Here is a 25,428-nt window from a genome sequence, read left to right as displayed (position 1 = left end):
AATACACTAATATATGATGCGTACAAGCTTGGCATCGCTCTAGACAATTCTGGCACTCAAAACTGGGTATCCAGCATAAAAAATTGCCTAGAGTATACAAGCATGGAAAGTGCATGGAGTGATAAAAACATAGAAGATAACTTTATTGAACAAATAACTGACAAACTAATAACCAAATTTAAAGTACATGCCAGGAACACTCTAAACAACGATAATAAAGGCATCAACCACAAAAATAAACTTCGTACCTATAGGCAGCTAAAAAAGGACTTTACATTTGAAAAATACTTAGACATAATAAAAAACCCGCATCATCGATCTTCATTATCAAAATTTAGACTAAGTGCACATGTTTTGCAGATTGAAATGGGAAGATACAGTAATGTAGAAATAAGTGACAGAAAATGTCCAGTCTGTGATGAAAATGAAATAGAGGATGAAGAACACTTCCTGCTCAAATGTAAACTCTACACAAATGTGAGAGAACCCCTAATTACCATGACAAAACATCTTAATAATATTACATCAAATGAAGAAAAAATGATAGCCATAATGACTAGTGATGATGAGTCAATTATAATAGAACTGTCTAAATATATTTACAACTGTTTCAATCTGAGAGAAGAAAATATTAAAAAAAACAGTATGTCATCTGCCTCAAAATCTAAATAGTTACATGTATTTTAATTTTATTTAATGTGTTTAATGTTATTTTTTTATTTTTCTTCTTTTTTTTTTTTCTTCTCTATACTTTATTGTACACTTTTGTCAAGATCCTAATAAGGATACGATTACAATAAAGATTATTATTATTATTATTATATATACACCTTTATGTAATATCAAAGCAATTGGACTTGCGGTTTTCAACAAGAAGTCGAAAATATCACTTTTTACCAAAAATGACAAAAATATTCACCAAAATTAGAGAATTAAAGATATCATTATGAAATGAACAAATCTGAGAGAGGTCCACATGTAGTACCTATATATGTAATATCAAAGCAATTGGACTTGCGGTTTTCAACAAGAAGTCGAAAATATCACTTTTTACCAAAAATGACAAAAATATTCACCAAAATTAGAGAATTAAAGATATCATTACAAAATGAACAAATCTGAGAGAGGTCCACATGTAGTACCTATATATGTAATATCAAAGCAATTGGACTTGAAGTTTTTAACAAGAAGTCGAAAATATTACTTTTTACCAAAAATTAAAAAAATATTCACTAAAATTAGAGAATTAAAGATATCATTACAAAATGAACAAATCTGAGAGAGGTCCACACATACCGGTAGTACCTATATATGTAATATCAAAGCAATTGGACTTGCGGTTTTTAACAAGAAGTTGAAAATATCACTTTTTATCAAAAATTACAAAAATATATACCAAAATTAGAGAATTGAAGATATCATTATGAAATGAACAAATCTGAGAGAGGTCCACATGTAGTACCTATATATGTAATATCAAAGCAATTGGACTTGAAGTTTTTAACAAGAAGTCGAAAATATTACTTTTTACCAAAAATTAAAAAAATATTCACTAAAATTAGAGAATTAAAGATATCATTACAAAATGAACAAATCTGAGAGAGGTCCACACATACCGGTAGTACCTATATATGTAATATCAAAGCAATTGGACTTGCAGTTTTTAACAAGAAGTTGAAAATATCACTTTTTATCAAAAATTACAAAAATATTTACCAAAATTAGAGAATTGAAGATATCATTATGAAATGAACAAATCTGAGAGAGGTCCACATGTAGTACCTATATATGTAATATCAAAGCAATTGGACTTGCGGTTTTCAACAAGAAGTCGAAAATATCACTTTTTACCAAAAATGACAAAAATATTCACCAAAATTAGAGAATTAAAGATATCATTATGAAATGAACAAATCTGAGAGAGGTCCACATGTAGTACCTATATATGTAATATCAAAGCAATTGGACTTGCGGTTTTCAACAAGAAGTCGAAAATATCACTTTTTACCAAAAATGACAAAAATATTCACCAAAATTAGAGAATTAAAGATATCATTACAAAATGAACAAATCTGAGAGAGGTCCACATGTAGTACCTATATATGTAATATCAAAGCATTTGCCCTTGCGGTTTTTAACAAGAAGTCGAAAATATCACTTTTTACCAAAAAATGACAAAAATATTCACCAAAATTAGAGAATTGAAGATATCAACATGAAATGAACAAACCTAAGAGAGGTCTACCCAAGGTACATATACACCAAGTATCAAAGCATTTAGGCTTGTAGTTTTCAAGAAGAAGTCGAAAAAGTAAAACATTGACACGGACGACGACGACGGACAATCACTCATATGATAAGCTCCGCTCGACAAAGTCGACAGTGGAGCTAAAAATTAAATGTCAAGATCAAGTAGTCGCTAAAACAAAACCTAGCCTAACCTAATTTCACTAGGTTTCTGAGAATTTGATGTTTTGCATTTTGATAATGGACACATGTACACTTATTTAAACCAAGTCATAATTGTCGCAACAAAGGATACTTCTAAAGTCTGGTCTGGTATTACAACGCTTCTGACGACATCCAATGTATACAAATACCTAGAAAGAGTCAAAAGTAGCAATTTATCAGTTTTTAACATTATTGAGAAACAACAACCTTTCCAAATCATTTTGCAGGTACTTGTAAAACAATGAGAACAGATTTTATTTGATGTAGCGTGATCATATCTCTTCTTAGTGTCCCTTTATCAACCTCCCCAAATTATATGAACATATTATGCCAGTGTAACTTAAAAATGGTTTCAAATCCTCTTAGAAGAGGAGTATCACCAACATTGTAACTATTACATATTATTCACGACACCAGCATAAAAACAGGGTTTAAATATCACCCAATGACCATTTGCAATAGGTTCGCAAAAATAAAATTGCGCAATTAATTTCCAGTTCAACATGAGTTGTTGCCATGCCAACCTATCCTGAAACAGTTGACTATTTCCAACTTTAGCCGAAGTAAAAGTGCGTCACTAAATGCCAAAATATGAGAGGAAGCTATACTTATGCACTATACTATTAACAATATATAATATTTTTTGAAACATTGCATTTTTGGCAGATGCAACAATATGTATAGTAATACTGTGAGAATTTATGTGTTTCAAAACGATCCAAAGCTGTAAATTCAATGAGAAAAAGTTGGGATGGACATTCTCTCGCTGAACAACAGTTCTCATTTATAACAAAGATTGAAAGACAAGTGTCGAAAAATTAAACTTAGCTAGTACTAACACTTTTTAAAGAACCAGATTCTGGACCAACCCATGTTCACTGTGGGTGCTTTCAGAAGAGAGAGAAACATTGGATAAGAGTTTCAAATGTTTTGGGATTCTGAATAATGTTTTGTTGAGGCCATGTATGTATGTTATGTAAGTGGTAGCAATGATGTGACATGAAAACCGTAACATCAGTCAAACAGGAAATTACCTAACACTTGCATGTCGGTAATTGTTTTTAATTTCACTGTATAAAAGTTTCTGAATTGTTTGGAGATTTGTGGTGAATGACGACTTCTATGATTTTATCTTGCAATTTGATCTTTATAATGAATGGGCTGTCATTATTTAGCGACCAAGAAATATTTAATGTGATGTTATAATTATAACAATCACGCTAACTCAAATAACACTGTGCTGTTTTGCTGTATTTTCCTCGCAATCGACTTGATGCACTCACCCACTTCAACAGGATGTCAATTCCCTTGCACACGACTATCATTTAGTTTAGAATGTTAAAATATTTTCTTTTTTTATTATAATTTTGAGTCTTTTTTGTTTACTTAGTTGATCGATGGAATACATCACTATATTTACATACCCAGTAACCTGACAAATAACTAAAAGACAAGCCAGACATCAAACTCAAATTGACAAACTTGGAAAACATAGACATAGAGATCATTGAGAGTTCCGTGGCAATAGTTGTCGGCACTTCAACTGACTTTAAGTAGTCAATCGCAGCAACCAGCTATGCTAGAAAAGACATTTCTTATCTAACTCAACCTTATAAGATAAACTTGATAATGTGTTTTTTACGGTCCACTCTTCCTCAATGAACAAGTACATGAGTGGAAATTTAGTCAAAGACAAGACAATTGAATAAGAAAATGCCTTATATACATTACCGGCAATGTATGCTGACCAGCAAGTTCCCTGTTACTCAATGAATTTTGCCAATAAAATGGCATTTCATTTGGGAGTAGGGTAGTAATACTATTATATTAGTAACATGCACAGATTTCCATGGAAACCTCATTAAAATCTAATGATTGGTTCTTGAGATATTGGTAGAACACACATACATGTATCCAGCAATGATACTCATTGTGTGCCTTGCATACAGCAATCAACTACATATCTTGCCATATGCAAATTACTGCACTCACCACAGACAAGAATATGTTGAACAAATATATAAAGACTTGATGACCACACCGACCACAGTAACTCAACAAATACATTTCCAGATTTAGATTTAGTGGATTTCCATGAAAACCATCAGATCTAGCATTATCTCTATACAGCTATATACCTAGATTAGATTAGCAGTTTTTGAGATATCAGTAGTTATTTTTCTCTTTAATTTTATACAATTTAACTTTGCTGTCCACAATTAATTTCTGAACCAATAATTTTTACATTATTTAAACTTATTTAGGATCTAATCACCAGATTTTAAATTCATTAAAATTAAAACCAAGTGAGGTACGATGACATTACATTGATTTTAAAGAACATTTATAGAACATTTGACAAATTTACCATATTCCCGAATTAAATAAATGCCTAATTTGCGTGATTTAACGATTTATATGCCAGCTTGAAAGAAACTAACATTACTTACCAGCAATCACCATTCATCCGGCCCAACACATATGCTGCACCATCTGTTGAGATAATTAGCATGAGTTATTTGGCTTAAAAGTTCATTCCTAGTTCATTTACATATTTTGTTCAAAATATCAAATCTGCACTTTGAGATGGTACTTATTGGTGCAATATTATGCAACATATAATGGAAGGAATTCAGAGAAATATTCAGCCTTGTTCCAAAATTACTGTGAACAAATACAATAATTTAGAACACCAGTGCTTATCAGAAAACAAATCTTATTGTAGGTCAAATGATCAACAGCATTCAAACAAGTTAAAAATTACTAAATATTTATGATATTTTCATATAGCATTTCTAATAGTGGGAATATTATTTTACAGATATGGGTTACCGGGGGTAGGTCAAGAATTAGAAGCATATTTATTATATGCTTGATGATGATCATTTAAATATGAATTTTTTTGATGCACTACTAATAAAACAAATATGGTAGCTTTTTTTCTCACAGAATAGTAGAAAGTAGAATTGGAACTTACTTGGAAAATAACGATCCAAAACTTTGACCTAAAAATGAATTATTGAATTAATATTGCTGAATAGTTTTATATAAAAGGTTCAAAATCACTAACTTCAAAAGTTTACACAATATAGTACATGTAGTATATTACAACATGATCTAAAATGTAAATGTGTGATGGAGTAATAATGCATTGTAATTGTATGTTTATTCATGTATCATACTAACTTCAACAGCTTGAAAATAAATGATGGCTTTCTGATGGCGATGTGTTAATGTAGTACTTGTAAAATACACCCAGCTATACGAGTGTTAGGTGTTCACCGTTCTTATAACATGTACACAGTGTATATAAGTGTTAGGTGTTCACAGTTCTTATGACATGTACCCGGTGTATATAAGTGTTAGGTGTTCACAGTTCTTATAACATGTACCCGGTGTATATAAGTGTTAGGTGTTCACAGTTCTTATAACATGTACCCGGTGTATATAAGTGTTAGGTGTTCATAGTTCTTATAACATGTACCCGGTGTATATAAGTGTTAGGTGTTCATAGTTCTTATAACATGTACCCGGTGTATATAAGTGTTAGGTGTTCATAGTTCTTATAACATGTACACAGTGTATATAAGTGTTAGGTGTTCATAGTTCTTATAACATGTACCCTGTGTATATAAGTGTTAGGTGTTCATAGTTCTTATAACATGTACCCTGTGTATATAAGTGTTAGGTGTTCATAGTTCTTATAACATGTACCCTGTGTATATAAGTGTTAGGTGTTCATAGTTCTTATAACATGTACACAGTGTATATAAGTGTTAGGTGTTCATAGTTCTTATAACATGTACCCTGTGTATATAAGTGTTAGGTGTTCATAGTTCTTATAACATGTACCCTGTGTATATAAGTGTTAGGTGTTCACAGTTCTTATAACATGTACCCGGTGTATACAAGAGTTAGGTATTCATAGTTCTTATAACATGTACCCGGTGTATACAAGTGTTGGGTGTTCATAGTTCTTATAACATGTACACAGTGTATATAAGTGTTGGGTGTTCATAGTTCTTATAACATGTACACAGTGTATACAAGTGTTGGGTGTTCATAGTTCTTATAACATGTACACAGTGTATATAAGTGTTGGGTGTTCATAGTTCTTATAACATGTACACAGTGTATATAAGTGTTAGGTGTTCATAGTTCTTATAACATGTACCCTGTGTATATAAGTGTTAGGTGTTCATAGTTCTTATAACATGTACACAGTGTATATAAGTGTTAGGTGTTCATAGTTCTTATAACATGTACACAGTGTATATAAGTGTTAGGTGTTCATAGTTCTTATAACATGTACACAGTGTATATAAGTGTTGGGTGTTCATAGTTCTTATAACATGTACCCAGTGTATACAAGTGTTAGGTGTTCATAGTTCTTATAACATGTACCCGGTGTATATAAGTGTTAGGTGTTCACAGTTCTTATAACATGTACCCGGTGTATATAAGTGTTAGGTGTTCACAGTTCTTATAACATGTACACAGTGTATATAAGTGTTAGGTGTTCACAGTTCTTATAACATGTACCCTGTGTATATAAGTGTTAGGTGTTCATAGTTCTTATAACATGTACACAGTGTATATAAGTGTTAGGTGTTCATAGTTCTTATAACATGTACACAGTGTATATAAGTGTTAGGTGTTCATAGTTCTTATAACATGTACACAGTGTATATAAGTGTTAGGTGTTCATAGTTCTTATAACATGTACACAGTGTATATAAGTGTTAGGTGTTCATAGTTCTTATAACATGTACCCGGTGTATATAAGTGTTAGGTGTTCATAGTTCTTATAACATGTACCCGGTGTATACAAGTGTTAGGTGTTCATAGTTCTTATAACATGTACACAGTGTATATAAGTGTTAGGTGTTCATAGTTCTTATAACATGTACACAGTGTATATAAGTGTTAGGTGTTCATAGTTCTTATAACATGTACCCTGTGTATATAAGTGTTAGGTGTTCATAGTTCTTATAACATGTACACAGTGTATATAAGTGTTAGGTGTTCATAGTTCTTATAACATGTACACAGTGTATATAAGTGTTGGGTGTTCATAGTTCTTATAACATGTACACAGTGTATATAAGTGTTAGGTGTTCATAGTTCTTATAACATGTACACAGTGTATATAAGTGTTAGGTGTTCATAGTTCTTATAACATGTACACAGTGTATATAAGTGTTAGGTGTTCACAGTTCTTATAACATGTACACAGTGTATATAAGTGTTAGGTGTTCATAGTTCTTATAACATGTACCCGGTGTATATAAGTGTTAGGTGTTCATAGTTCTTATAACATGTACCCGGTGTATATAAGTGTTAGGTGTTCACAGTTCTTATAACATGTACCCGGTGTATATAAGTGTTAGGTGTTCATAGTTCTTATAACATGTACACAGTGTATATAAGTGTTAGGTGTTCATAGTTCTTATAACATGTACCCGGTGTATATAAGTGTTGGGTGTTCATAGTTCTTATAACATGTACACAGTGTATATAAGTGTTAGGTGTTCATAGTTCTTATAACATGTACACAGTGTATATAAGTGTTAGGTGTTCACAGTTCTTATAACATGTACCCTGTGTATATAAGTGTTAGGTGTTCATAGTTCTTATAACATGTACACAGTGTATATAAGTGTTAGGTGTTCATAGTTCTTATAACATGTACACAGTGTATATAAGTGTTAGGTGTTCATAGTTCTTATAACATGTACACAGTGTATATAAGTGTTAGGTGTTCATAGTTCTTATAACATGTACACAGTGTATATAAGTGTTAGGTGTTCATAGTTCTTATAACATGTACCCGGTGTATATAAGTGTTAGGTGTTCATAGTTCTTATAACATGTACACAGTGTATATAAGTGTTAGGTATTCATAGTTCTTATAACATGTACACAGTGTATATAAGTGTTGGGTGTTCATAGTTCTTATAACATGTACACAGTGTATATAAGTGTTAGGTGTTCATAGTTCTTATAACATGTACACAGTGTATATAAGTGTTAGGTGTTCATAGTTCTTATAACATGTACACAGTGTATATAAGTGTTAGGTGTTCACAGTTCTTATAACATGTACATAGTGTATATAAGTGTTAGGTGTTCATAGTTCTTATAACATGTACACAGTGTATATAAGTGTTAGGTGTTCATAGTTCTTATAACATCTACACAGTGTATATAAGTGTTAGGTGTTCATAGTTCTTATAACATGTACACAGTGTATATAAGTGTTGGGTGTTCATAGTTCTTATAACATGTACCCGGTGTATATAAGTGTTAGGTGTTCACAGTTCTTATAACATGTACCCGGTGTATACAAGTGTTAGGTATTCATAGTTCTTATAACATGTACACAGTGTATATAAGTGTTGGGTGTTCATAGTTCTTATAACATGTACACAGTGTATATAAGTGTTAGGTGTTCACAGTTCTTATAACATGTACCCTGTGTATATAAGTGTTAGGTGTTCATAGTTCTTATAACATGTACCCGGTGTATATAAGTGTTAGGTGTTCATAGTTCTTATAACATGTACCCAGTGTATATAAGTGTTAGGTGTTCATAGTTCTTATAACATGTACCCAGTGTATATAAGTGTTAGGTGTTCATAGTTCTTATAACATGTACACAGTGTATATAAGTGTTAGGTGTTCATAGTTCTTATAACATGTACACAGTGTATATAAGTGTTAGGTGTTCATAGTTCTTATAACATGTACCCGGTGTATATAAGTGTTAGGTGTTCATAGTTCTTATAACATGTACCCGGTGTATATAAGTGTTAGGTGTTCATAGTTCTTATAACATGTACACAGTGTATATAAGTGTTAGGTGTTCATAGTTCTTATAACATGTACACAGTGTATATAAGTGTTGGGTGTTCATAGTTCTAATAACATGTACACAGTGTATATAAGTGTTAGGTGTTCATAGTTCTTATAACATGTACACAGTGTATATAAGTGTTAGGTGTTCATAGTTCTTATAACATGTACACAGTGTATATAAGTGTTAGGTGTTCACAGTTCTTATAACATGTACATAGTGTATATAAGTGTTAGGTGTTCACAGTTCTTATAACATGTACACAGTGTATATAAGTGTTAGGTGTTCATAGTTCTTATAACATGTACACAGTGTATATAAGTGTTAGGTGTTCATAGTTCTTATAACATCTACACAGTGTATATAAGTGTTAGGTGTTCATAGTTCTTATAACATCTACACAGGGTATATAAGTGTTAGGTGTTCATAGTTCTTATAACATGTACACAGGGTATATAAGTGTTAGGTGTTCATAGTTCTTATAACATGTACACAGTGTATATAAGTGTTAGGTGTTCATAGTTCTTATAACATGTACACAGTGTATATAAGTGTTAGGTGTTCATAGTTCTTATAACATGTACACAGTGTATATAAGTGTTAGGTGTTCATAGTTCTTATAACATGTACACAGTGTATATAAGTGTTGGGTGTTCATAGTTCTTATAACATGTACCCGGTGTATATAAGTGTTGGGTGTTCATAGTTCTTATAACATGTACCCGGTGTATACAAGTGTTAGGTGTTCACAGTTCTTATAACATGTACACAGTGAATATAAGTGTTGGGTGTTCATAGTTCTTATAACATGTACACAGTGTATATAAGTGTTAGGTGTTCACAGTTCTTATAACATGTACCCTGTGTATATAAGTGTTAGGTGTTCATAGTTCTTATAACATGTACACAGTGTATATAAGTGTTAGGTGTTCATAGTTCTTATAACATGTACACAGTGTATATAAGTGTTAGGTGTTCATAGTTCTTATAACATGTACCCGGTGTATACAAGTGTTGGGTGTTCATAGTTCTTATAACATGTACCCAGTGTATATAAGTGTTAGGTGTTCATAGTTCTTATAACATGTACCCTGTGTATATAAGTGTTAGGTGTTCATAGTTCTTATAACATGTACACAGTGTATATAAGTGTTAGGTGTTCATAGTTCTTATAACATGTACACAGTGTATATAAGTGTTAGGTGTTCATAGTTCTTATAACATGTACACAGTGTATATAAGTGTTAGGTGTTCATAGTTCTTATAACATGTACCCGGTGTATATAAGTGTTAGGTGTTCATAGTTCTTATAACATGTACACAGTGTATATAAGTGTTAGGTGTTCATAGTTCTTATAACATGTACCCTGTGTATATAAGTGTTAGGTGTTCATAGTTCTTATAACATGTACACAGTGTATATAAGTGTTAGGTATTCATAGTTCTTATAACATGTACACAGTGTATATAAGTGTTGGGTGTTCATAGTTCTTATAACATGTACACAGTGTATATAAGTGTTAGGTGTTCATAGTTCTTATAACATGTACACAGTGTATATAAGTGTTAGGTGTTCATAGTTCTTATAACATGTACACAGTGTATATAAGTGTTAGGTGTTCACAGTTCTTATAACATGTACATAGTGTATATAAGTGTTAGGTGTTCATAGTTCTTATAACATGTACACAGTGTATATAAGTGTTAGGTGTTCATAGTTCTTATAACATCTACACAGTGTATATAAGTGTTAGGTGTTCATAGTTCTTATAACATCTACACAGTGTATATAAGTGTTGGGTGTTCATAGTTCTTATAACATGTACACAGTGTATATAAGTGTTAGGTGTTCACAGTTCTTATAACATGTACCCTGTGTATATAAGTGTTAGGTGTTCATAGTTCTTATAACATGTACACAGTGTATATAAGTGTTAGGTGTTCATAGTTCTTATAACATGTACACAGTGTATATAAGTGTTAGGTGTTCATAGTTCTTATAACATGTACCCGGTGTATACAAGTGTTGGGTGTTCATAGTTCTTATAACATGTACCCAGTGTATATAAGTGTTAGGTGTTCATAGTTCTTATAACATGTACCCTGTGTATATAAGTGTTAGGTGTTCATAGTTCTTATAACATGTACACAGTGTATATAAGTGTTAGGTGTTCATAGTTCTTATAACATGTACACAGTGTATATAAGTGTTAGGTGTTCATAGTTCTTATAACATGTACACAGTGTATATAAGTGTTAGGTGTTCATAGTTCTTATAACATGTACCCGGTGTATATAAGTGTTAGGTGTTCATAGTTCTTATAACATGTACACAGTGTATATAAGTGTTAGGTGTTCATAGTTCTTATAACATGTACCCTGTGTATATAAGTGTTAGGTGTTCATAGTTCTTATAACATGTACACAGTGTATATAAGTGTTAGGTATTCATAGTTCTTATAACATGTACACAGTGTATATAAGTGTTGGGTGTTCATAGTTCTTATAACATGTACACAGTGTATATAAGTGTTAGGTGTTCATAGTTCTTATAACATGTACACAGTGTATATAAGTGTTAGGTGTTCATAGTTCTTATAACATGTACACAGTGTATATAAGTGTTAGGTGTTCACAGTTCTTATAACATGTACATAGTGTATATAAGTGTTAGGTGTTCATAGTTCTTATAACATGTACACAGTGTATATAAGTGTTAGGTGTTCATAGTTCTTATAACATCTACACAGTGTATATAAGTGTTAGGTGTTCATAGTTCTTATAACATCTACACAGTGTATATAAGTGTTAGGTGTTCATAGTTCTTATAACATGTACCCGGTGTATATAAGTGTTAGGTGTTCATAGTTCTTATAACATGTACCCGGTGTATATAAGTGTTAGGTGTTCATAGTTCTTATAACATGTACCCGGTGTATATAAGTGTTAGGTGTTCACAGTTCTTATAACATGTACCCGGTGTATATAAGTGTTAGGTGTTCACAGTTCTTATAACATGTACACAGTATATATAAGTGTTAGGTGTTCACAGTTCTTATAACATGTACCCTGTGTATATAAGTGTTAGGTGTTCATAGTTCTTATAACATCTACACAGTGTATATAAGTGTTAGGTGTTCATAGTTCTTATAACATGTACCCGGTGTATATAAGTGTTAGGTGTTCATAGTTCTTATAACATGTACCCGGTGTATATAAGTGTTAGGTGTTCATAGTTCTTATAACATGTACCCGGTGTATACAAGTGTTAGGTGTTCACAGTTCTTATAACATGTACCCGGTGTATATAAGTGTTAGGTGTTCACAGTTCTTATAACATGTACACAGTATATATAAGTGTTAGGTGTTCACAGTTCTTATAACATGTACCCTGTGTATATAAGTGTTAGGTGTTCATAGTTCTTATAACATGTACACAGTGTATATAAGTGTTAGGTGTTCATAGTTCTTATAACATGTACACAGTGTATATAAGTGTTAGGTGTTCATAGTTCTTATAACATGTACACAGTGTATATAAGTGTTAGGTGTTCATAGTTCTTATAACATGTACCCGGTGTATATAAGTGTTAGGTGTTCATAGTTCTTATAACATGTACCCGGTGTATATAAGTGTTAGGTGTTCATAGTTCTTATAACATGTACACAGTGTATATAAGTGTTAGGTGTTCATAGTTCTTATAACATGTACCCTGTGTATATAAGTGTTAGGTGTTCATAGTTCTTATAACATGTACACAGTGTATATAAGTGTTAGGTGTTCATAGTTCTTATAACATGTACACAGTGTATATAAGTGTTAGGTGTTCATAGTTCTTATAACATGTACACAGTGTATATAAGTGTTAGGTGTTCATAGTTCTTATAACATGTACACAGTGTATATAAGTGTTAGGTGTTCATAGTTCTTATAACATCTACACAGTGTATATAAGTGTTAGGTGTTCATAGTTCTTATAACATCTACACAGTGTATATAAGTGTTAGGTGTTCATAGTTCTTATAACATGTACACAGTGTATATAAGTGTTAGGTGTTCATAGTTCTTATAACATGTACACAGTGTATATAAGTGTTAGGTGTTCATAGTTCTTATAACATGTACACAGTGTATATAAGTGTTAGGTGTTCATAGTTCTTATAACATGTACCCTGTGTATATAAGTGTTAGGTGTTCATAGTTCTTATAACATGTACACAGTGTATATAAGTGTTAGGTGTTCACAGTTCTTATAACATGTACCCTGTGTATATAAGTGTTAGGTGTTCATAGTTCTTATAACATGTACACAGTGTATATAAGTGTTAGGTGTTCATAGTTCTTATAACATGTACCCGGTGTATACAAGTGTTAGGTGTTCATAGTTCTTATAACATGTACCCTGTGTATATAAGTGTTAGGTGTTCATAGTTCTTATAACATGTACACAGTGTATATAAGTGTTAGGTATTCATAGTTCTTATAACATGTACACAGTGTATATAAGTGTTAGGTGTTCGTAGTTCTTATAACATGTACACAGTGTATACAAGTGTTGGGTGCTCATAGTTCTTATAACATGTACACAGTGTATATAAGTGTCAGGTATTCATAGTTCTTATAACATGTACACAGTGTATATAAGTGTTGGGTGTTCACAGTTCTTATAACATGTACACAGTGTATATAAGTGTTGGGTGTTCATAGTTCTTATAACATGTACACAGTGTATATAAGTGTTGGGTGTTCATAGTTCTTATAACATGTACACAGTGTATATAAGTGTCAGGTATTCATAGTTCTTATAACATGTACACAGTGTATATAAGTGTTGGGTGTTCACAGTTCTTATAACATGTACACAGTGTATATAAGTGTTGGGTGTTCATAGTTCTTATAACATGTACACAGTGTATATAAGTGTTAGGTGTTCATAGTTCTTATGACATGTACCCGGTGTATATAAGTGTTAGATGTTCATAGTTCTTATAACATGTACACAGTGTATATAAGTGTCAGGTATTCATAGTTCTTATAACATGTACACAGTGTATATAAGTGTTAGGTGTTCATAGTTCTTATGACATGTACACAGTGTATATAAGTGTTAGGTGTTCATAGTTCTTATGACATGTACACAGTGTATATAAGTGTTAGGTGTTCATAGTTCTTATAACATGTACACAGTGTATATAAGTGTCAGGTATTCATAGTTCTTATAACATGTACACAGTGTATATAAGTGTTAGGTGTTCATAGTTCTTATAACATGTACACAGTGTATATAAGTGTCAGGTATTTATAGTTCTTATAACATGTACACAGTGTATATAAGTGTTAGGTATTCATAGTTCTTATGACATGTACACAGTGTATATAAGTGTTAGGTGTTCATAGTTCTTATGACATGTACACAGTGTATATAAGTGTTAGGTGTTCATAGTTCTTATAACATGTACACAGTGTATATAAGTGTCAGGTATTCATAGTTCTTATAACATGTACACAGTGTATATAAGTGTTGGGTGTTCACAGTTCTTATAACATGTACACAGTGTATATAAGTGTTGGGTGTTCACAGTTCTTATAACATGTACATAGTGTATATAAGTGTTAGGTGTTCATAGTTCTTATAACATGTACACAGTGTATATAAGTGTTAGGTGTTCATAGTTCTTATAACATGTACACAGTGTATATAAGTGTTGGGTGTTCACAGTTCTTATAACATGTACACAGTGTATATAAGTGTTAGGTGTTCATAGTTCTTATAACATCTACACAGTGTATATAAGTGTTAGGTGTTCATAGTTCTTATAACATGTACACAGTGTATATAAGTGTTAGGTGTTCATAGTTCTTATAACATGTACACAGTGTATATAAGTGTTGGGTGTTCATAGTTCTTATAACATGTACACAGTGTATATAAGTGTTAGGTGTTCATAGTTCTTATAACATGTACATAGTGTATATAAGTGTTAGGTGTTCATAGTTCTTATAACATGTACACAGTGTATATAAGTGTTAAGTGTTCATAGTTCTTATAACATGTACCCGGTGTATATAAGTGTTAGGTGTTCATAGTTCTTATAACATGTACACAGTGTATATAAGTGTCAGGTATTCATAGTTCTTATAACATGTACACAGTGTATATAAGTGTTGGGTGTTCACAGTTCTTATAACATGTACCCGGTGTATATAAGTGTTAGATGTTCATAGTTCTTATAACATGTACACAGTGTATATAAGTGTCAGGTATTCATAGTTCTTATAACATGTACACAGTGTATATAAGTGTTAGGTGTTCATAGTTCTTATAACATGTACACAGTGTATATAAGTGTCAGGTATTTATAGTTCTTATAACATGTACCCTGTGTATATAAGTGTTAGGTGTTCATAGTTCTTATAACATGTACACAGTGTATATAAGTGTTAGGTATTCATAGTTCTTATAACATGTACACAGTGTATATAAGTGTTAGGTGTTCGTAGTTCTTATAACATGTACACAGTGTATATAAGTGTTGGGTGTTCATAGTTCTTATAACATGTACACAGTGTATATAAGTGTCAGGTATTCATAGTTCTTATAACATGTACACAGTGTATATAAGTGTTGGGTGTTCACAGTTCTTATAACATGTACACAGTGTATATAAGTGTTGGGTGTTCATAGTTCTTATAACATGTACACAGTGTATATAAGTGTTGGGTGTTCATAGTTCTTATAACATGTACACAGTGTATATAAGTGTTGGGTGTTCATAGTTCTTATAACATGTACACAGTGTATATAAGTGTCAGGTATTCATAGTTCTTATAACATGTACACAGTGTATATAAGTGTTAGGTGTTCATAGTTCTTATAACATGTACACAGTGTATATAAGTGTTAGGTGTTCATAGTTCTTATAACATGTACACAGTGTATATAAGTGTTAGGTGTTCATAGTTCTTATAACATGTACACAGTGTATACAAGTGTTAGGTGTTCATAGTTCTTATAACATGTACACAGTGTATATAAGTGTTAGGTGTTCACAGTTCTTATAACATGTACACAGTGTATATAAGTGTTAGGTGTTCACAGTTCTTATAACATGTACACAGTGTATATAAGTGTTAGGTGTTCACAGTTCTTATAACATGTACACAGTGTATATAAGTGTTAGGTGTTCACAGTTCTTATAACATGTACATAGTGTATATAAGTGTTAGGTGTTCATAGTTCTTATAACATGTACACAGTGTATATAAGTGTTAGGTGTTCATAGTTCTTATAACATCTACACAGTGTATATAAGTGTTAGGTGTTCATAGTTCTTATAACATCTACACAGTGTATATAAGTGTTAGGTGTTCATAGTTCTTATAACATCTACACAGTGTATATAAGTGTTAGGTGTTCATAGTTCTTATAACATGTACACAGTGTATATAAGTGTTAGGTGTTCATAGTTCTTATAACATGTACACAGTGTATATAAGTGTTAGGTGTTCATAGTTCTTATAACATGTACACAGTGTATATAAGTGTTAGGTGTTCATAGTTCTTATAACATGTACACAGTGTATATAAGTGTTAGGTGTTCATAGTTCTTATAACATGTACCCAGTGTATATAAGTGTTAGGTGTTCATAGTTCTTATAACATGTACCCAGTGTATATAAGTGTTAGGTGTTCATAGTTCTTATAACATGTACCCAGTGTATATAAGTGTTAGGTGCTCATAGTTCTTATAACATGTACACAGTGTATACAAGTGTTAGGTGTTCATAGTTCTTATAACATGTACCCTGTGTATATAAGTGTTAGGTGTTCATAGTTCTTATAACATGTACACAGTGTATATAAGTGTTAGGTGTTCATAGTTTTTATAACATGTACCCGGTGTATATAAGTGTTAGGTGTTCATAGTTCTTATAACATGTACACAGTGTATATAAGTGTTGGGTGTTCATAGTTCTTATAACATGTGCCTGGTGTATACAAGTGTTGGGTGTTCATAGTTCTTATAACATGTACCTGGTGTATACAAGTGTTGGGTGTTCATAGTTACCTCGTCCTCAAAATTTTGGTGAGGTCCATGCTGTAACTCAGGACGTAGAAAATTCTTCCTTGAATAAAATATGTCCTAGGAATGAAAAACAAATGTCTTTAACACTAGGCGAATTATAAGTAAAAATCAGTGATTACCAAATCATTCCTTAGCATGGTACATGTTTTATTGTAGAAGACAACATTTGTGTCAAAACACAATCATTTGAGGTTTCATGGCAGAAAATAGAAAGAGTTAGCGCAGTAGAAAAAGATTTTATTGGTTGAATAGGTTAAATAAATTTGTTATCATAATAAAAGCGGTTTAACACTTTCAGTACTCGTTTTATCTTTTAAAAAGTTTAAATCATCTCTTTAAAAACATTATACGGCAAAATTCAATGGCAACAGATTATAATGCAACTTGAATACTAAAGAAATTAACTTCAGGGTTACATTTATGTGATTTGTCAATATGTTGGTGGTATCATGCTGTATTCTGATTGGTTGATGGCATTTTTGACCTACCAGGTCAAAAGACACCATATTAGGTCAACTTGTGTTCTAAAAAAACATTTGTGCAGGATTGATAGTGTTGTGAAACATTTTTTCACAATAAAACATGCTTAAATTTTTTTATTTTATAGCAAACCAAAGAAATAACATTTTTGGTATCAACCCATGACTGAATAATAAGCAATGCTGTAAGAACCTCTGAAGAGTAAGGTATTTTTATGCGCAAGTATAGTAGATTATTCTTCCAGAGTCCTTAACATCCCATTCCATCAGTTCAACAGTTTGTTTTCAAAAACCATAAGTCAAAGAAGAACAAATTTGCGGTGGACGAAATTTTGAGAATTAAAACAGCACATTATGTGGTAAATACAATGTAATGTGAAAATCTGCTGAAGAATTAGGTGGTTGAAATTTGTTAGTTTTTAAGGTTATCAACACAACAATACCTCAACTTCTTCAAATCCAAGTTCTTTAGCGAGCTGTAAGATATCCTCCATGGCATAGAGTAAGGTTGTTGTACCACAGGTTTTTAGAATAAATCTTCTATTGGAAACAAACATGCTGCTTTCACTGAAAGAAATACAAATGGAATCTGAACAACACTTATCAGGGATTGTTACCTAGGTGATTGACATCATCAGGGATTGTTACCTAGGTGATTAACATCATCACAAACTCTATTAATAACACTAATATGTCGTTGCTGTAATTCATTTCATTAAATTTTATGACAACAAAATTAACACCATTAAAGATAATATCCATGCCAGGTTGTGCACAACTTAATGAAGTTTAAACTGATTAAAGGTATAGATGCAGGTGTGAGGGCGCTTTGAAACTGTTTTTGAAATACTTAATAGCAGAACTTAAAAAAAAAAAGATTTTAAAATGTAGAAAACAGGAACAAACATTCTCACTTGTGTAAGTACATAAATAGTAAAAGAAACATGGTAAAATATAATATCTGTATCTCTGGCATGCTTTGACTGATTATGTTCAATGTTCAATAAACTCATAGATATACATGTACATAGATACATGTATATTGTATGTATTGGTTTGACGATCTGATTCTGGAAACCACACATCATCGCACATACTGATGCCAGCAACTCATTTGCATATATTATCAACAGTGATTTTTCAATCAAAGAACAACGTAAACAAACTTTTGGATCTTTTAAGCAAATAGATGCATCTTTTATTTTAAAATAGTTTTTTTTGAGTATATTCCACCATTGACATAGCTTTGAAATTTTAATGTAGCCAAGACTGTCTAGATAAGAAAAAAGCAAAATATAAATCTGCATCCTTAGTTCATTGCATCAAAATATAAATCTGCATCCTTAGTTCATTGCATCAAAATATAAATCTGCATCCTTAGTTCATTGCATCAAAATATAAACCTGCATCCTTAGTTCATTACATCAAAATATAAACCTGCATCCTTAGTTCATTGCATCAAAATATAAACCTGCATCCTTAGTTCATTGCATCAAAATATAAACCTGCATCCTTAGTTCATGGCATCAAAATATAAACCTGCATCCTTAGTTCATGGCATCAAAATATAAACCTGCATCCTTAGTTCATTCCATCAAAATATAAACCTGCATCCTTAGTTCATTGCATCAAAATATAAACCTGCATCCTTAGTTCATTGCATCAAAATATAAACCTGCATCCTTAGTTCATTGCATCAAAATATAAACCTGCATCCTTAGTTCATTGCATCAAAATATAAACCTGCATCCTTAGTTCATTGCATCAAAATATAAACCTGCATCCTTAGTTCATTGCATCAAAATATAAACCTGCATCCTTAGTTCATTGCATCAAAATATAAATCTGCATCCTTAGTTCATTGCATCAAAATATAAACCTGCATCCTTAGTTCATTGCATCAAAATATAAACCTGCATCCTTAGTTCATTGCATCAAAATATAAACCTGCATCCTTAGTTCATTGCATCAAAATATAAACCTGCATCCTTAGTTCATGGCATCAAAATATAAACCTGCATCCTTAGTTCATTGCATCAAAATATAAACCTGCATCCTTAGTTCATTGCATCAAAATATAAAGCTGCATCCTTAGTTCATTGCATCAAAATATAAACCTGCATCCTTAGTTCATTGCATCAAAATTAATTAATAAAGAAAGCAGAACATGAACAACAATTGTGATGTCATTAAGGTATTGGAGGGGGAAGGGGCGGGGGTTGTCTGAAATTTCTTTTACAAAAATACACAAAGCATTGCACATATACTCAATACATGCCATAATTACCGGTAAATTACTCTTAAATTGTCAAATTTGTTCAAAACTGAGGAGTTAGTAGAATTGAAAATTGATCTAATTAAAGTGTCAGTGATCAAATCAGATTAATCACAGAAAGAATACTAAATAAAATAAAGACATAAATTAACTGAAGTTCATTGTTGTATAACAATCATGACTTTACATTCTTGAATTTCCGATACATTTATTTGAATCATGCATGTTTTCTAGCATCATCACAAACCAAAAATCTTTTACGACAACTGATTTGTTTATGTGAGTCAATTCAAGCAGGAAAAACTTTGGAAAAATACAACTTCTGGCAGATGATAATGGTCTCTAGTAGCTCAGGGTATTTGATTAAAAATAATCATATAGTAAACATGTAATAATACTATCCAGACTAATGTAATTTAGTGGCTAAATTTATTTTTATCACTTTTCATTCTCTAGATATTCAACTTTTCACCAGTATTCTGTAGCCCACTATAAGAAAGAAAAGTGATATACAAAAACTGTAAATTGCATTCTCCTACATTTGTGGAGTTCTTTCCTTGGGGAGCATTATGTTGTTTGACTTGACTTCACCTTTAAAAAAAATGATTGTCATAATCACTCAAACAAATATGTGTTTGTAAGATTTGCTTTAGTTTAGGGGAGACTTCACAATTGGATTTCATTTTTGTTGGATACAATTTCTCAGTGAGAGGTTTTCTAACAGTCATACTAAATAGGAATACAACTTGCTTCCATCTAATACAGCTACCATTGTTGTGCTTTAGATAGTAATTTTTGTAAAATTTGTATGTTTTATATATGTATTTTAGCAGTTAGTGTAACCATTTTAATTCCTTCTGAGGAATTTTAAGTGTTTCAATAAACTATGTTTATGTTTTGGTAATCTTATATTATTTAGTGATTTTGTATTATTTAGCAATTTAGTGATTGTATTTTGTTATTTAGCATATTGTCTTTTATTTTTTTCTTGTACATTGTGACCATTTCCTTTTCCTCCGGGGATTGCGTAAGAGTCAATAAATGAATATAAACTGTATGAACACAATAAATAGGAATACAACATTTTATTACCTTAATACATATGCATCCTGGTCTACGGTTTTCATTTGACTGATTATTTCACATTTTACTTTCTGTAAAAGTCGTTCAAGTTTGCTCCTGTTAAAACACAATGGACATCAGGTTACGTAGTGGTCATAAGTGACATAGAATAATTGTATACGTCACATATAGTTATCTAAAGGGGCATGATATACAACAGAATTGGGGGCTGGAGGGTTAGGTTTATAGTTAGAATAAGGGGTGGGGTACATTGGAAAGTCTTTCTGATAAAAATGATCACACATAACAAAACAAATAAAGAAGAAGAAAAAAACATGCTCCAAACACGTTCAAAACACAGTTACTGATTGACACAGACTGGGCTATGAATGCGTATGAATGTGGTCTATGTTTACAATTGACGCAGAGAACCAAACAAATTAAATCACGGGCAGCTGTGACAAAAACTAGATTCTATTTTTACCTCCATGGATAGACCACTCAACGAGGTATGTACCGTCGGGTTTTACTGTACACGAGTGACAGCTGCTACGTGAACTGATCACAACATGCCGAGGTGTGAAGATGCCAACCTTTAAATTAATGCTTCGCTACAGTCCAGAATAATAACTGAAAATTGACAAAATAAGACAATTTGGTCTTGAATGAATTGTGAAATCAACATAATGGTTGTACTATAGCTTTACGCACTCTTGCTTCAGAGCGATTTTGCTGGGCCGGTAAGTGCAGAGCGATTTTGCTGGGCCGGTATGTGCATGCTCGTTGACGTTGGCATTGGATTGAACGAGCGAACAGCGGTAAACTCACCTCGGTATGTTCCTTAAATTAGCCTTAGGGTGTGTAGACGCCTTCCACCATACCTCTAACAATTTTTCAGCTCCTTCATAATGAGATCCGCTGTTGTTTTCTTTCGTACCGTTGCTGTCCAATATACTCGCCGCCATGTTTCAGCGAAGTGATGTGTGTGTGTGTGTGAACACCTCAAGTATTCCACGTTGTATAGTAGACCCCCTAGCTACGTTTCTTTTTATACGAGAGATTGTCGCCACCGCGGGCGTCCATTTACATGATATTTCAGGCAAAAGGACACTACTATTATTATTATTATGAGTGCCAATCTTAAACAACTGATTGATTCATGGTTTTTACAACGTTAACATGTCGAATGATTTTTTTAATATCTCCGATATCTTTCATTGTTTCCTTAGATAACATAGATAATTTTATTTATTGTTTTCAGGTTTCCTGAAACCAAATTATGGCTTATTTTTCCAGAGATAATTTTATTTTAAGTAATTTTGTAAATAATTTTTCTAAACAACTGTAATTTATTAGCGGATTGGATTTTGATCGTGATTTGAATATAGGGACAATTAAGCCTAAACTCAATGTCTCGTATGTTTAATAAATATGATTGGCTATGTTAAATAATACAACTTTGAGATTTAAATTTTTGTAGTTGCTTTGCCGTGTTTTAGTCATGTATTCGATTTCTTATTTTTTTGTTTATTCTTCTTTCTTAATTTCTTAACTTTTCAGGCTTCTGTCTCAGGCTGCCAAACATAAAAGAGAGACACAAAATCGGAGACCACAATCGCAGAATTTAGAGAATTGTATGCCGTGTTTATAGACTTCCTTGTGTTTCGCTATTTTTAGAACAGATAACACATTGTTTTTCTCCAACGCCATCTCACACATTGTTGGTAGAGCTTCTAAATCAATGATACACATTTTTCCGGTTTTAACAGTATTAACTTTAAGAGGACAGTTTCGCCGTTTAAAATTACTAGATTACAGTAGTGACATAATATCCGATAGTGTGGCCGTTTAAGATTACTAGATTACAGATGTGACATAATATCCGATAGTGTAGCCGTTTAAAATTACTAGATTACAGATGTGACATAATATCCGATAGTGTAGCCGTTTAAGATTACTAGATTACAGATGTGACATAATATCCGATAGTGTAGCCGTTTAAGATTACTAGATTACAGATGTGACATAATATCTGATAGTGTAGCCGTTTAAAATTACTAGATTACAGTAGTGACATAATATCCGATAGTGTGGCCGTTTAAGATTACTAGATTACAGATGTGACATAATATCCGATAGTGTAGCCGTTTAAAATTACTAGATTACAGATGTGACATAATATCCGATAGTGTAGCCGTTTTAGATTACTAGATTACAGATGTGACATAATATCCGATAGTGTGGCCGTTTAAGATTACTAGATTACAGATGTGACATAATATCCGATAGTGTGACCGTTTAAGATTACTAGATTACAGATGTGACATAATATCCGATAGTAAAGCCGTTTAAAATTACTAGATTACAGATGTGACATAATATCCGATAGTGTAGCCGTTTAAGATTACTAGATTACAGATGTGACATAATATCCGATAGTGTAGCCGTTTAAGATTACTAGATTACAGATGTGACATAATATCCGATAGTGTGGCCGTTTAAAATTACTAGATTACAGATGTGACATAATATCCGATAGTGTAGCCGTTTAAGATTACTAGATTACAGATGTGACATAATATCCGATAGTGTGGCCGTTTAAGATTACTAGATTACATACAGCTGTGACATAATATCCGATAGTGTGGCCGTTTAAAAGTACTAGATTACAGATGTGACATAATATCCGATAGTGTAGCCGTTTAAGATTACTAGATTACAGATGTGACATAATATCCGATAGTGTGGCCGTTTAAGATTACTAGATTACAGATGTGACATAATATCCGATAGTGTGGCCGTTTAAGATTACTAGATTACAGCTGTGACATAATATCCGATAGTGTGGCCGTTTAAGATTACTAGATTACAGATGTGACATAATATCCGATAGTGTGGCCGTTTAAGATTACTAGATTACAGATGTGACATAATATTCGATAGTGTGGCCGTTTAAGATTACTAGATTACAGCTGTGACATAATATCCGATAGTGTGGCCGTTTAAGATTACTAGATTACATACAGCTGTGACATAATAACCGATAGTGTGGCCGTTTAAAATTACTAGATTACAGATGTTACATAATATCCGATAGTGTAGCCGTTTAAGATTACTAGATTACAGATGTGACATAATATCCGATAGAGTAGCCGTTTAAAATTACTAGATTACAGATGTGACATAATATCCGATAGTGTAGCCGTTTAAGATTACTAGATTACAGATGTGACATAATATCCGATAGTGTGGCCGTTTAAGATTACTAGATTACAGATGTGACATAATATCCGATAGTGTGGCCGTTTAAAATTACTAGATTACAGATGTGACATAATATCCGATAGTGTAGCCGTTTAAGATTACTAGATTACAGATGTGACATAATATCCGATAGCCTGAGTGTAGCCGTTTAAAATTACTAGATTACAGATGTGACATAATATCCGATAGTGTAGCCGTTTAAGATTACTAGATTACAGATGTGACATAATATCCGATAGTGTGGCCGTTTAAGATTACTAGATTACAGATGTGACATAATATCCGATAGTGTGGCCGTTTAAGATTACTAGATTACAGCTGTGACATAATATCCGATAGTGTGGCCGTTTAAGATTACTAGATTACAGATGTGACATAATATCCGATAGTGTGGCCGTTTAAGATTACTAGATTACAGGTGTGACATAATATCCGATAGTGTAGCCGTTTAAGATTACTAGATTACAGATGTGACATAATATTCGATAGTGTAGCCGTTTAAAATTACTAGATTACAGATGTGACATAATATCCGATAGTGTAGCCGTTTAAGATTACTAGATTACAGATGTGACATAATATCCGATAGTGTGGCCGTTTAAAAGTACTAGATTACAGATGTGACATAATATCCGATAGTGTAGCCGTTTAAGATTACTAGATTACAGATGTGACATAATATCCGATAGCCTGAGTGTAGCCGTTTAAAATTACTAGATTACAGATGTGACATAATATCCGATAGTGTAGCCGTTTAAAATTACTAGATTACAGATGTGACATAATATCCGATAGTGTAGCCGTTTAAGATTACTAGATTACAGATGTGACATAATATCCGATAGTGTGGCCGTTTAAGATTACTAGATTACATACAGCTGTGACATAATATCCGATAGTGTGGCCGTTTAAAAGTACTAGATTACAGATGTGACATAATATCCGATAGTGTA

General features: G+C 32.1%; 1 protein-coding gene across 1 annotated transcript in view; it reads right to left on the bottom strand.

Moving 5' to 3' along the window:
• Window positions 1-22,224, bottom strand: part of LOC102805717 (S-adenosylmethionine decarboxylase proenzyme-like) — a 32,837-nt gene extending 10,613 nt beyond the window's left edge. Inside the window, exons 1-7 of the mRNA XM_085505610.1 lie at window positions 22,040-22,224; window positions 21,242-21,328; window positions 18,318-18,441; window positions 17,378-17,452; window positions 5,429-5,456; window positions 4,902-4,944; window positions 2,543-2,600 (exon numbers count right to left, since the gene is read on the bottom strand). Coding sequence (XP_085361736.1) covers window positions 2,543-2,600; window positions 4,902-4,944; window positions 5,429-5,456; window positions 17,378-17,452; window positions 18,318-18,441; window positions 21,242-21,328; window positions 22,040-22,176 — 552 coding nt within the window. The 5' untranslated portion in view covers window positions 22,177-22,224. The remainder of the gene's footprint in view (window positions 1-2,542; window positions 2,601-4,901; window positions 4,945-5,428; window positions 5,457-17,377; window positions 17,453-18,317; window positions 18,442-21,241; window positions 21,329-22,039) is intronic.
• Window positions 22,225-25,428: the final 3,204 nt, after the last annotated feature.

Source organism: Saccoglossus kowalevskii, chromosome 11, assembly GCF_978046115.1.
Source record: "Saccoglossus kowalevskii chromosome 11, keSacKowa6.1, whole genome shotgun sequence".
NCBI lineage: Eukaryota > Metazoa > Hemichordata > Enteropneusta > Harrimaniidae > Saccoglossus > Saccoglossus kowalevskii.
Note: the sequence above shows the minus strand (reverse complement) of the source record. Positions and strands in the feature narration are given on the sequence as shown.